Genomic DNA, 12,792 nt, shown 5'->3' with positions numbered 1-12,792 from the left:
ATGTTTGCTTTAGGGGGAATTTATGCCTGAATGCCAGCACTGTTTGTGCTTAAGTATTCCTGACCTCTGCAGTCTGTATTGTGGGAGTTTAGGAGTCAGGAGTGTCCCAATCACGATTAAACATAAAACAAAGTTCGGCCTAAATGTTGAATAATGTTTTCTTGGTACTGTTTTTATCCACTCTATAACTGTGTGAAGAATTTATGCTTTCTAGAAAATATGATGAAAGTGCACTGGAGGAATTGGGATGCTGGAATACAGTGGTGAAATAAGGGGGGCTGGAGGGACAGTGATGCAAAGGAGGTGTTGGGAGGGTTCAGTGCTGGAAGAAAGGTAAAGGGGGATGTAGTGGTAGAAGAGGGGTGCAGTGGGAGAAGAAGGGTGAGTCTTAGCTGATGGGTATTGCTTAAAGGATGGGGTGCTTGGGGACATATTTTTACTAGGGAAAATGTTTGCTTTAGGGGGAATTTATGCCTGAATGCCAGCACTGTTTGTGCTTAAGTATTCCTGACCTCTGCAGTCTGTATTGTGGGAGTTTAGGAGTCAGGAGTGTCCCAATCACGATTAAACATAAAACAAAGTTCGGCCTAAATGTTGAATAATGTTTTCTTGGTACTGTTTTTATCCACTCTATAACTGTGTGAAGAATTTATGCTTTCTAGAAAATATGATGAAAGTGCACTGGAGGAATTGGGATGCTGGAATACAGTGGTGAAATAAGGGGGGCTGGAGGGACAGTGATGCAAAGGAGGTGTTGGGAGGGTTCAGTGCTGGAAGAAAGGTAAAGGGGGATGTAGTGGTAGAAGAGGGGTGCAGTGGGAGAAGAAGGGTGAGTCTTAGCTGATGGGTATTGCTTAAAGGATGGGGTGCTTGGGGACATATTTTTACTAGGGAAAATGTTTGCTTTAGGGGGAATTTATGCCTGAATGCCAGCACTGTTTGTGCTTAAGTATTCCTGACCTCTGCAGTCTGTATTGTGGGAGTTTAGGAGTCAGGAGTGTCCCAATCACGATTAAACATAAAACAAAGTTCGGCCTAAATGTTGAATAATGTTTTCTTGGTACTGTTTTTATCCACTCTATAACTGTGTGAAGAATTTATGCTTTCTAGAAAATATGATGAAAGTGCACTGGAGGAATTGGGATGCTGGAATACAGTGGTGAAATAAGGGGGGCTGGAGGGACAGTGATGCAAAGGAGGTGTTGGGAGGGTTCAGTGCTGGAAGAAAGGTAAAGGGGGATGTAGTGGTAGAAGAGGGGTGCAGTGGGAGAAGAAGGGTGAGTCTTAGCTGATGGGTATTGCTTAAAGGATGGGGTGCTTGGGGACATATTTTTACTAGGGAAAATGTTTGCTTTAGGGGGAATTTATGCCTGAATGCCAGCACTGTTTGTGCTTAAGTATTCCTGACCTCTGCAGTCTGTATTGTGGGAGTTTAGGAGTCAGGAGTGTCCCAATCACGATTAAACATAAAACAAAGTTCGGCCTAAATGTTGAATAATGTTTTCTTGGTACTGTTTTTATCCACTCTATAACTGTGTGAAGAATTTATGCTTTCTAGAAAATATGATGAAAGTGCACTGGAGGAATTGGGATGCTGGAATACAGTGGTGAAATAAGGGGGGCTGGAGGGACAGTGATGCAAAGGAGGTGTTGGGAGGGTTCAGTGCTGGAAGAAAGGTAAAGGGGGATGTAGTGGTAGAAGAGGGGTGCAGTGGGAGAAGAAGGGTGAGTCTTAGCTGATGGGTATTGCTTAAAGGATGGGGTGCTTGGGGACATATTTTTACTAGGGAAAATGTTTGCTTTAGGGGGAATTTATGCCTGAATGCCAGCACTGTTTGTGCTTAAGTATTCCTGACCTCTGCAGTCTGTATTGTGGGAGTTTAGGAGTCAGGAGTGTCCCAATCACGATTAAACATAAAACAAAGTTCGGCCTAAATGTTGAATAATGTTTTCTTGGTACTGTTTTTATCCACTCTATAACTGTGTGAAGTATAATAGAAGAGGGGGGGGGGGAGGGGGAGGGAAGGTATGAATTATGAGTAAATCAAATAAATACCATAACTTATATGGATTTGGTTGCAATGCAAAGCGTATTCCTTAGTAGAAGGGAGTTCACCTGGGTGTGAACGTGAAAGGAGGAGATTGGAAGGTAGGTGTTGGTATATTAATAGGGGTTGGAGCTACTGCGTTATCATAGGTTTCCCCCAAGGAATTACACAGATCTGTACATATTCAAGCAAATCATTATAAGACATCAAGTTGACCCAATGACCCATCCGACTTGGCTAGAAAATGTGTATTTTGTGGGTGGGAAGGAGTTAGAACTTTAGTAAAATTTTCATTGTTTTCTGTGTCCACATTGGGGAGACTTCCTTTTTACTTTCTGGATAGGTGATCGGTGTGAGATAGAACAGAGAGGGGATCATGGGAATTGCTACGAACTAGCTAGCTCATTGGCTGCTGTGGTAACCCCCCTGCTCATAATATTCTGCTTGCCATAAGCCCTCCTTGCAATTCATGTGCAATTCATTCCTAGCCAAGTACCACCACAGCAACATGGCTTCCCATCCAAAGGTGAGCAATGGTGGAAGGAGGGTACAGTGGAGGAACAAGTGGCTGGTGGTGCAGTGGTCGAAATAGGGTGATGAAAGTGCACCGGAGGAATTTGGATGCTGGAATACAGTGGTGAAATAAGGGGGGCTGGAGGTGCAGTGATGCAAAGGAGGTGTTGGGAGGGTTCAGTGCTGGAAGAAAGGTAAAGGGGGATACAGTGGTAGAAGAGGGGTGCAGCGGGAGAAGAAGGGTGAGTCTTAGCTGATGGGTATTGCTTAAAGGATGGGGTGCTTGGGGACATATTTTTACTAGGGAAAATGTTTGCTTTAGGGGGAATTTATGCCTGAATGCCAGCACTGTTTGTGCTTAAGTATTCCTGACCTCTGCAGTCTGTATTGTGGGAGTTTAGGAGTCAGGAGTGTCCCAATCACGATTAAACATAAAACAAAGTTCGGCCTAAATGTTGAATAATGTTTTCTTGGTACTGTTTTTATCCACTCTATAACTGTGTGAAGAATTTATGCTTTCTAGAAAATATGATGAAAGTGCACTGGAGGAATTGGGATGCTGGAATACAGTGGTGAAATAAGGGGGGCTGGAGGGACAGTGATGCAAAGGAGGTGTTGGGAGGGTTCAGTGCTGGAAGAAAGGTAAAGGGGGATACAGTGGTAGAAGAGGGGTGCAGCGGGAGAAGAAGGGTGAGTCTTAGCTGATGGGTATTGCTTAAAGGATGGGGTGCTTGGGGACATATTTTTACTAGGGAAAATGTTTGCTTTAGGGGGAATTTATGCCTGAATGCCAGCACTGTTTGTGCTTAAGTATTCCTGACCTCTGCAGTCTGTATTGTGGGAGTTTAGGAGTCAGGAGTGTCCCAATCACGATTAAACATAAAACAAAGTTCGGCCTAAATGTTGAATAATGTTTTCTTGGTACTGTTTTTATCCACTCTATAACTGTGTGAAGAATTTATGCTTTCTAGAAAATATGATGAAAGTGCACTGGAGGAATTGGGATGCTGGAATACAGTGGTGAAATAAGGGGGGCTGGAGGGACAGTGATGCAAAGGAGGTGTTGGGAGGGTTCAGTGCTGGAAGAAAGGTAAAGGGGGATACAGTGGTAGAAGAGGGGTGCAGCGGGAGAAGAAGGGTGAGTCTTAGCTGATGGGTATTGCTTAAAGGATGGGGTGCTTGGGGACATATTTTTACTAGGGAAAATGTTTGCTTTAGGGGGAATTTATGCCTGAATGCCAGCACTGTTTGTGCTTAAGTATTCCTGACCTCTGCAGTCTGTATTGTGGGAGTTTAGGAGTCAGGAGTGTCCCAATCACGATTAAACATAAAACAAAGTTCGGCCTAAATGTTGAATAATGTTTTCTTGGTACTGTTTTTATCCACTCTATAACTGTGTGAAGAATTTATGCTTTCTAGAAAATATGATGAAAGTGCACTGGAGGAATTGGGATGCTGGAATACAGTGGTGAAATAAGGGGGGCTGGAGGGACAGTGATGCAAAGGAGGTGTTGGGAGGGTTCAGTGCTGGAAGAAAGGTAAAGGGGGATGTAGTGGTAGAAGAGGGGTGCAGTGGGAGAAGAAGGGTGAGTCTTAGCTGATGGGTATTGCTTAAAGGATGGGGTGCTTGGGGACATATTTTTACTAGGGAAAATGTTTGCTTTAGGGGGAATTTATGCCTGAATGCCAGCACTGTTTGTGCTTAAGTATTCCTGACCTCTGCAGTCTGTATTGTGGGAGTTTAGGAGTCAGGAGTGTCCCAATCACGATTAAACATAAAACAAAGTTCGGCCTAAATGTTGAATAATGTTTTCTTGGTACTGTTTTTATCCACTCTATAACTGTGTGAAGAATTTATGCTTTCTAGAAAATATGATGAAAGTGCACTGGAGGAATTGGGATGCTGGAATACAGTGGTGAAATAAGGGGGGCTGGAGGGACAGTGATGCAAAGGAGGTGTTGGGAGGGTTCAGTGCTGGAAGAAAGGTAAAGGGGGATGTAGTGGTAGAAGAGGGGTGCAGTGGGAGAAGAAGGGTGAGTCTTAGCTGATGGGTATTGCTTAAAGGATGGGGTGCTTGGGGACATATTTTTACTAGGGAAAATGTTTGCTTTAGGGGGAATTTATGCCTGAATGCCAGCACTGTTTGTGCTTAAGTATTCCTGACCTCTGCAGTCTGTATTGTGGGAGTTTAGGAGTCAGGAGTGTCCCAATCACGATTAAACATAAAACAAAGTTCGGCCTAAATGTTGAATAATGTTTTCTTGGTACTGTTTTTATCCACTCTATAACTGTGTGAAGAATTTATGCTTTCTAGAAAATATGATGAAAGTGCACTGGAGGAATTGGGATGCTGGAATACAGTGGTGAAATAAGGGGGGCTGGAGGGACAGTGATGCAAAGGAGGTGTTGGGAGGGTTCAGTGCTGGAAGAAAGGTAAAGGGGGATGTAGTGGTAGAAGAGGGGTGCAGTGGGAGAAGAAGGGTGAGTCTTAGCTGATGGGTATTGCTTAAAGGATGGGGTGCTTGGGGACATATTTTTACTAGGGAAAATGTTTGCTTTAGGGGGAATTTATGCCTGAATGCCAGCACTGTTTGTGCTTAAGTATTCCTGACCTCTGCAGTCTGTATTGTGGGAGTTTAGGAGTCAGGAGTGTCCCAATCACGATTAAACATAAAACAAAGTTCGGCCTAAATGTTGAATAATGTTTTCTTGGTACTGTTTTTATCCACTCTATAACTGTGTGAAGAATTTATGCTTTCTAGAAAATATGATGAAAGTGCACTGGAGGAATTGGGATGCTGGAATACAGTGGTGAAATAAGGGGGGCTGGAGGGACAGTGATGCAAAGGAGGTGTTGGGAGGGTTCAGTGCTGGAAGAAAGGTAAAGGGGGATGTAGTGGTAGAAGAGGGGTGCAGTGGGAGAAGAAGGGTGAGTCTTAGCTGATGGGTATTGCTTAAAGGATGGGGTGCTTGGGGACATATTTTTACTAGGGAAAATGTTTGCTTTAGGGGGAATTTATGCCTGAATGCCAGCACTGTTTGTGCTTAAGTATTCCTGACCTCTGCAGTCTGTATTGTGGGAGTTTAGGAGTCAGGAGTGTCCCAATCACGATTAAACATAAAACAAAGTTCGGCCTAAATGTTGAATAATGTTTTCTTGGTACTGTTTTTATCCACTCTATAACTGTGTGAAGAATTTATGCTTTCTAGAAAATATGATGAAAGTGCACTGGAGGAATTGGGATGCTGGAATACAGTGGTGAAATAAGGGGGGCTGGAGGGACAGTGATGCAAAGGAGGTGTTGGGAGGGTTCAGTGCTGGAAGAAAGGTAAAGGGGGATGTAGTGGTAGAAGAGGGGTGCAGTGGGAGAAGAAGGGTGAGTCTTAGCTGATGGGTATTGCTTAAAGGATGGGGTGCTTGGGGACATATTTTTATCAGGAGTTTGCCAATCATGATTAAACATAAAACAAAGTTCGGGCTAAATGTTGAATAATGTTTTCTTGGTACTGTTTTTATCCACTCTATAACTGTGTGAAGAATTTATGCTTTCTACAAAATATTCAGTTCATGAATTCACCTAATTCCAAGGAAGTAAGATGTCCTATTATTGAAAATAAATGTGCATTTTATCAAGATTTGATTGAAATGAACCATTTATCATTCTGGAAATGTATCATATTCATTTTCAAAATTCATTCATTGACAAAAGAATATGTGTTAATGAAAGTTTAATCATCTTTGCAGGTCAATATAATACGTTGTAGTAATGTAGCACTAGAATAAAGAACGTGGGCACTTTAAGGTAGCTTAGCTCTTTTAATGTTCTCCGGCAGCTGAAGCAGTTTTTATCTAACTTTTCCATTCATGGCATTATCAAGGGAGCATGCAGTTCAAATTTCTTAACTTTTACTTTTTTTTCTTTTTTCTTTCCAGCATATACAGTATACTGTATATTGGCAGAGAAACTTGATCTCTATATCCTAAAATTAATAAGAACAAAGATCTGTTTCTTGCTGTATATGTCACAATGAGATTTGTCATTAAAGGAGAACTATGAGGTGAGTAATTTTTACTCATTATTATTATTATTATTATTATTATTATACAGGATTTATATAGCGCCAATAGTTTGCACAGCGCTTTACAATATAAGGAAGACATTACAGTCACAATACAATTTAAGACAAGATGGTAAGGAGGGCCCTGCCCGTGAGGGCTTACAATCTAAAAGGGAGGGGCAAGTGATACATGAGGAGGTAGCTGTGCGGGGATGATTGTTTGAGAAAGTGATTGTTCAGTGGTTAGGTTGAGGTGGGATAGGCTTCCCTGAAGAGATGAGTCTTAAGGGATCGCCTAAAGGCAGTCAGTGTGGGAGATAGACGGACAGGTTGGGGTAGAGAGTTCCATAGAATGGGAGACACTCTAGGGAAGTCCTGGAGGCGAGCATGGGAGGAGTTGATGACGGAGCTGGAAAGCAGGAGGTCTTGTGAAGAGTGGAGGGGACGGTTAGGGCAATACTTTGAGACCAGGTTGGAGATATAGCCGGGGCCAGAGTTGTGGATGGCTTTGTACGCGGTTGTTAATATTTTGAATTTTATCCTTTGGGCTATAGGAAGCCAGTGCAGGGATTGACAGAGGGGGGTTGCAGACACTGAGCATTTGGTTAGGTGGATGAGTCTAGCAGCTGCATTCATGATAGACTGAAGGGGGGATAGCCTGTGTAGAGGTAGGCCAATGAGGAGGGAGTTACAATAGTCCAGACAAGAGATAACAAGGAGGTGGATGAGTAATTTTGCGATTTCTTTGGTGAGGAAGGGGCGTATTTTGTAGATGTTACGAAGGTGAAGGCAGCAGGATTTGGATAGTGATTGGATGTGGGGAAGAAAGGTGAGGTCCGAGTCAAGGATGACACCTAGGACCTTGGCATGGGGGGAGGGCTGGATAGTTGTGTTAACAATCTCAAGGGAAAAGTTGGGGGAAGGTGCACGGGCAGGAGGAAATATCAAGAGCTCAGTTTTTGAAAGGTTGAGTTTTAAGAAGTGTTGTGACATCGCGACAGTTAGTCGCTTTGGGTCAGTTAGTAGATTAGTGACACGCAAGGACACTGAGGGGGAGAGTTGCGGAGTAGAGAGATAGATTTGAGTGTCATCGGCATAGAGATGGTATTGGAAGCCATGTGAGGTTATTAACTGACCAAGAGAGGAGGTGTAGATAGAGAAGAGAAGGGGTCCAAGGACAGAGCCCTACAGAAAGAGGAGGGGAGGAGTTAGATTTGTAGGTGACACTAAAGGAGCGCTTAGACAGGTAAGAGGAGAACCATGAGAGAGCAGAGTTTTGTAGGCCAAGTGAGTGGAGTTTTTTGAGGAGGAGCAGGTGGTCCACAGTGTCAAAAGCAGCAGAAAGGTCTAATAGCAAGAGTAAGGAATAGTGGCCGTTGTGTTTAGCTGTTACTAAGTCATTAGTGAGTTTTAGGAGGGCGGTTTCAGTGGAGTGTAGGGGGCGAAAGCCGGGATCGAGAAGGTTGTTATCAGCGAGGTGGCGGCTCAGGCAGCTGTAGATAAGGCGTTCTATGAGTTTGGAGGTGAATGGGAGTAAGGAGATTGGTCTGAGATTGTTATGGTCGGTAGGGTCCATTGAAGGTTTTTTGGGTATTGGGGTGACCAGGGCATGCTTTAGAGGGAAGGGAAAGATTCCAGTAGAGAGGGAGAGATTGAAAGTACTCATTACTCATCCTCATAGTTAGAGCAAGCCTGTGACAATGAAACTGTCACAGGTCGGCTCTATTGATCGGGAAGTGAGCGAAAAAAATACCGTTGCTCGCTTACTTCCTGATCATCTCCTTGCAGAGAGTGGTGACGGTCAGTCACCGCTCCCCGCAGGGATTCCCCCCTCCCCTCTCCGATCCTCCGGTGCTGACTGGAGGAACAGATGGAGGAGGCGGCGGGCACAGCTGGCTCTGCTTCTAGATAGTCAGATCCTGCTATCAATCAGCCAGCTGGGTGGATCTTGACAGTTATGTCGGGATCCGTCCTGACTGCGGCGCTCTCAGTATATAGCGAGCTATGGCTCGCTACATACTGAGCTTTGGGTCATGGGAGGACGTTAGTATATGGCCTCCCATCACCCTAAAGAGGACTATGGGATAAAAAGGTTACCCCACAGTTCTCTTTTAAACCTCTCTCATGCACCGTACACTTTTCTGAATGAAAACGTTCCTGAGCACAGCTGCAGGCATCACTATGTTTGCTTTTACCACAACTGGCCTAGCCTTTCCTGTACTCCTATTCCCTTGATCACCTTCTCCTCTTACCCTGCTCTCTTCTCCACAATTCTCCTCTTTCCACATTTAACTCTTCAAGTAGCCACTCTCCTCTGGTCTCAGCTATTCTCCTCCTGCTCACTGATGACCTCCTCCTCTGTCCCTGGTCTCCTCTGTCTCTACTATTCTCTTTCCCTGTTTACCTCCTCCTCTAGGTACTGCTTTTCTACTCTGTCCGAGCTATTCTTCTGCTGTTTTGCCAATATCAACTAAACAATGATCTCTCATAATGTGCAAATGTTTTAAAGGCTAGTACCAGGCAAGGAGGAGGTGCACCCATTATAACAGCGACACAAAAAAAGCAATGAAAAGCAGGGAACCATGGACCACCTCTATAAATAATAATACTTTATTACCAGGATGTTTGAAATTCAAAATTGTGCCAATAAATCCAAACAACCCAGAACCCTCCCCTTGTGAACTCAAAACTATTGACAATGTTGTCAAAACGATATGCACTATCACATCAAACACACTTCATTCATCCTGCACCGGATCCAGTACTTATTGCACATTAATCATTTCAAGCCAGCTGCGATTGCGGTTCCAGACGGAAAAACTGCTTCCCACGGCATAAAATGTCTATTATCATGAAATCCACTCTAGTCTTGACCCCATGAAAAAGTCTGCACGTTCACGGACGAAACACGTCGGTGATGGACTGGCACCACAGCTGTTACTTCTTGCTGCCGGCAGTTACCAGAATTAATTACTTAATTCTGACACCATGAAGCCGGCTTAGGTTTGTTTGCATGATGGAATATGGATGCGTAATTGCCATATATACGATATAGACAGCTACAGACTAAGTGATTGATGATTTTCTTTAACAGAGGATGGCTGTGTAGGGCAATATGAAAAATTATAGATAAATAATTTTTCCCTATTTATCTCTTCCTGTAGCCACTCTCTCCTCTGTGTCAGCTATTCACCTCCTGTTTCTCTATTTACCTCCTCCAGTAGCCACTTTCCTTGACTTTTTTCTCAGTAGTTCTTCTCCTTTTCCCTGGTCACCTCTTTGTCTGACTCTGCTCTTTCCTGTCTTCCCTATTTTCTTGTTTCCCTACTTATCTACTGTAGCCACACTCTTTCTCCTCTGCCTCAGCTGTTCTCATATTTCCTCATTTACCTACTACTATATCCACTCTCCCTCTCCTATGTATCAGCTATTGTTATCCTTTTCCATCCATTACCTCCTCCTGACACCACTCTCCTTCTCCTCTGTCTCAGCACCACTCTCCTTCTCCTCTGACTCAGTACCACTCTCCTTCTAATCTGACTCAGTACCACTCTCCTTCTCTTTTGTCTCTGCACCACTCTCCTTCTCCTCTGTCTCAGTACCACTCTCCTTCTCTGACTCAGTACCACTCTCCTTCTCTTTTGTCTCTGCACCACTCTCCTTCTCCTCTGTCTCAGTACCACTCTCCTTCTCTGACTCAGTACCACTCTCCTTCTCCTCTGTCTCAGCACCACTCTCCTTCTCCTCTGACTCAGTGCCACACTCCTTCTCTTTTGTCTCAGGGCCACTTTCCTTCTCCTCTGTCTCTGCGCCACTTTCCTTCTCAGTCTCAGCACCACTCTCCTTCTCCTCTGTCTCAGCACCACTCTCCTTCTCCTCTGTCTCAGCACCACTCTCCTTCTCCTCTGTCTCAGCACCACTCTCCTTCTCCTCTGTCTCAGCACCACTCTCCTCTTTTGTCTCAGGGCCACTCTCCTTCTCTTTTGTCTCAGGGCCACTTTCCTTCTCCTCTGTCTCAGCACCACTCACCTTCTCCTCTGTTTTAGAGCCACTCTCTTTTTCCTCTGTCTAAGCACCATATCTCCTTTGTCTCAGCTATTCTCCAAATTACCCATTTACCTCCTCCTGTAGCCACTCTATTTTTTTCTTCATCTTACGTATTCTCTTCCTGTTTTCTATTTATCACCTTATGTTGCTACTGTTTTCCTAATTGCCTCCACCTGTAGCTCTGCTCCCTTTCTTCTCTGTCCCACTCTGCAGAAATTAACTTCTTATTTGGTAGTTCACCTAGAATCACTATTGTGACTTCAAAAATCCCCTGTGTCATTTAAATGGAAAATTGTATTTGCTTTATATAATGAGTCAGTCATCTGCTGAATCCCCTGTGTTTATAATTCTATTAAACCCCTCTTGATCAAAAAACCCAGAAATCTGAGATTGCTTAGCATGCCTCGATAGAGCCTTGGTGGCTCAGACAGTAAAACTGCTGCTTTCTCAGTGACAGGTCCTGATTTGAGATGAGCAAATTCATTCACGTCATGCATGTCTGACTGCTTCAGTCTCAGCAATTGTTCACTGGAAAGTGCTGGCTCACTTTGCCATTGCAGGCCTTAATAAATTGTACTCTTTCAAGCCTATATACAGTATCTTTGTATTCCCCTTAAGTTAGGGTGACCATTCGTCCCTGATTTCTGGGGACAGTCCCCGGATTGAGGAGACCATCCCCGGACAAATTATGTCCCCGGAAATATCACCGGGGACATAAAAAAACACTTTCAGAAGCTGCATACAGCGTGACAGTTACTATTTAAACAGCTTCTGTGCTGTGCTGTTCTTAGCTTGCAATTGCCTGTCATGGGCAATTGCTTGTTCCAGTGCATATCTGGGGAGAATGATCTATGCCACTGATCATCTTCAAAACCCTCAGAGGATGGCACTATCACCGTCACCTCCAGTGCGGCTGAGGTTGGCACCTTGGACACTCACCAGAGTGTAATGTCAGGGCCTTGCAGCCCTGACCAGCTCACCTCGGCTGAGGTGAGCAACTGCCCAGGGCCTTCAGGGTGTTGCATCTCTGACCAGCTCACTTCGGCTGAGGTGAGTGACTGCCCAGGGCCTTGCAGCCCTGACCAGCTTACCTCTGCTGAGGTAAGCGACTACCCAGGGCCTTCAGGGCCTTGCAGCCCTGACCAGCTCACCTCGGTTGAGATGAGCGACTGCTTTGGGCCTTCAGGGCCTTGCAGCTCTGGCCAGCTCAACTCGGCTGAGGTGAGCGACTGCCCAGGCCCTTCAGGGCCTTGTAGCCCTGACCAGCTCACCTCGGCTGAGGTGAGCAACTGCCCAGTGCCTTCAGGGTGTTGCATCTCTGACCAGCTCACCTCGGCTGAGATGAGCGACTGCCAAGGGCCTTGCAGCTCTGACCAGCTCACCCCGGCTGAGGTGAGCGACTGCCCAGGGTCTTCAGGACTTTGCAGCCCATCCTGTCTTGCCTCGACTGAGGTTAAGGCAACCAATACAACCCTGAGTACGGCGACTGCCGCTCAGGAACCTGCAGGACCCTGCAGCCCTGGGACCCCTGACAACACCCATCAATTAAGGCTCATAACTAAGTTTAGAATAGAAGAGAACTGGTACATATAGTAGCAAAATCTAACTATAAGAAAGTGTTCATATCTAAAGTATATGATATTTTAATAAGGGCTTGGGCCAAAGATAGGATGCTGTCATGTAGGCGAGGATGAGATGAAGAATGGTTAGCCATATTGGCAAATATTCCTGGATCCTCTCTCTCGACTACCCAGCGCCTTACCCAGTTATTTATAGTTCATAGAGTTTATTATACCCCTCAGAAACTTTTAAGGTGGGGTAGATACAGGGGAATGCCCTAGATGTAAAGGTACTAATGCCAACCTGATCCATATGTTGTGGAGATGTCCCAAATTATTTAGGTACTGGGAAGATATTATTAGATTGAGTAACCAATTGTTTGATATTTCATTGGAGATGGATCCCTGGCTGTGTTTACTGAATTGTGAGGAGGGGGAGGGACAGGGTCGGGGGATCGGTGACATAAAAACAAGATTGCTGGGTATAGCAAGTAAATTGATTGCCTTTAGATGGTTGTCTCCTAGACCTCCCACATTACAGGTGTGGTGTATTCAGGTTAACCAA

The 12,792-nt window shown here is 44.7% G+C and overlaps 1 protein-coding gene across 1 annotated transcript; it reads right to left on the bottom strand.

The window, feature by feature from the left end:
• Positions 1-10,152: 10,152 nt before the first annotated feature.
• LOC108795356 (VID27-like protein) lies at positions 10,153-11,693 on the bottom strand. Its single transcript, XM_018566596.1, has 2 exons — positions 11,649-11,693; positions 10,153-10,689 (listed from the first exon to the last, which is right to left on the bottom strand). The coding sequence occupies exons 1-2, from the start codon at positions 11,691-11,693 to the stop codon at positions 10,153-10,155; spliced, it is 582 nt and encodes a 193-aa protein (XP_018422098.1).
• Between the last annotated feature and the right edge of the window lie 1,099 nt (positions 11,694-12,792).

Source organism: Nanorana parkeri, unplaced genomic scaffold (assembly GCF_000935625.1).
Source record: "Nanorana parkeri isolate BGI_ZX_2015 unplaced genomic scaffold, ASM93562v1 scaffold961, whole genome shotgun sequence".
Classification (NCBI taxonomy): domain Eukaryota; kingdom Metazoa; phylum Chordata; class Amphibia; order Anura; family Dicroglossidae; genus Nanorana; species Nanorana parkeri.
The sequence above is the reverse complement of the archived record's forward strand: the minus strand, read 5'-3'. Positions and strand labels throughout refer to the sequence as shown.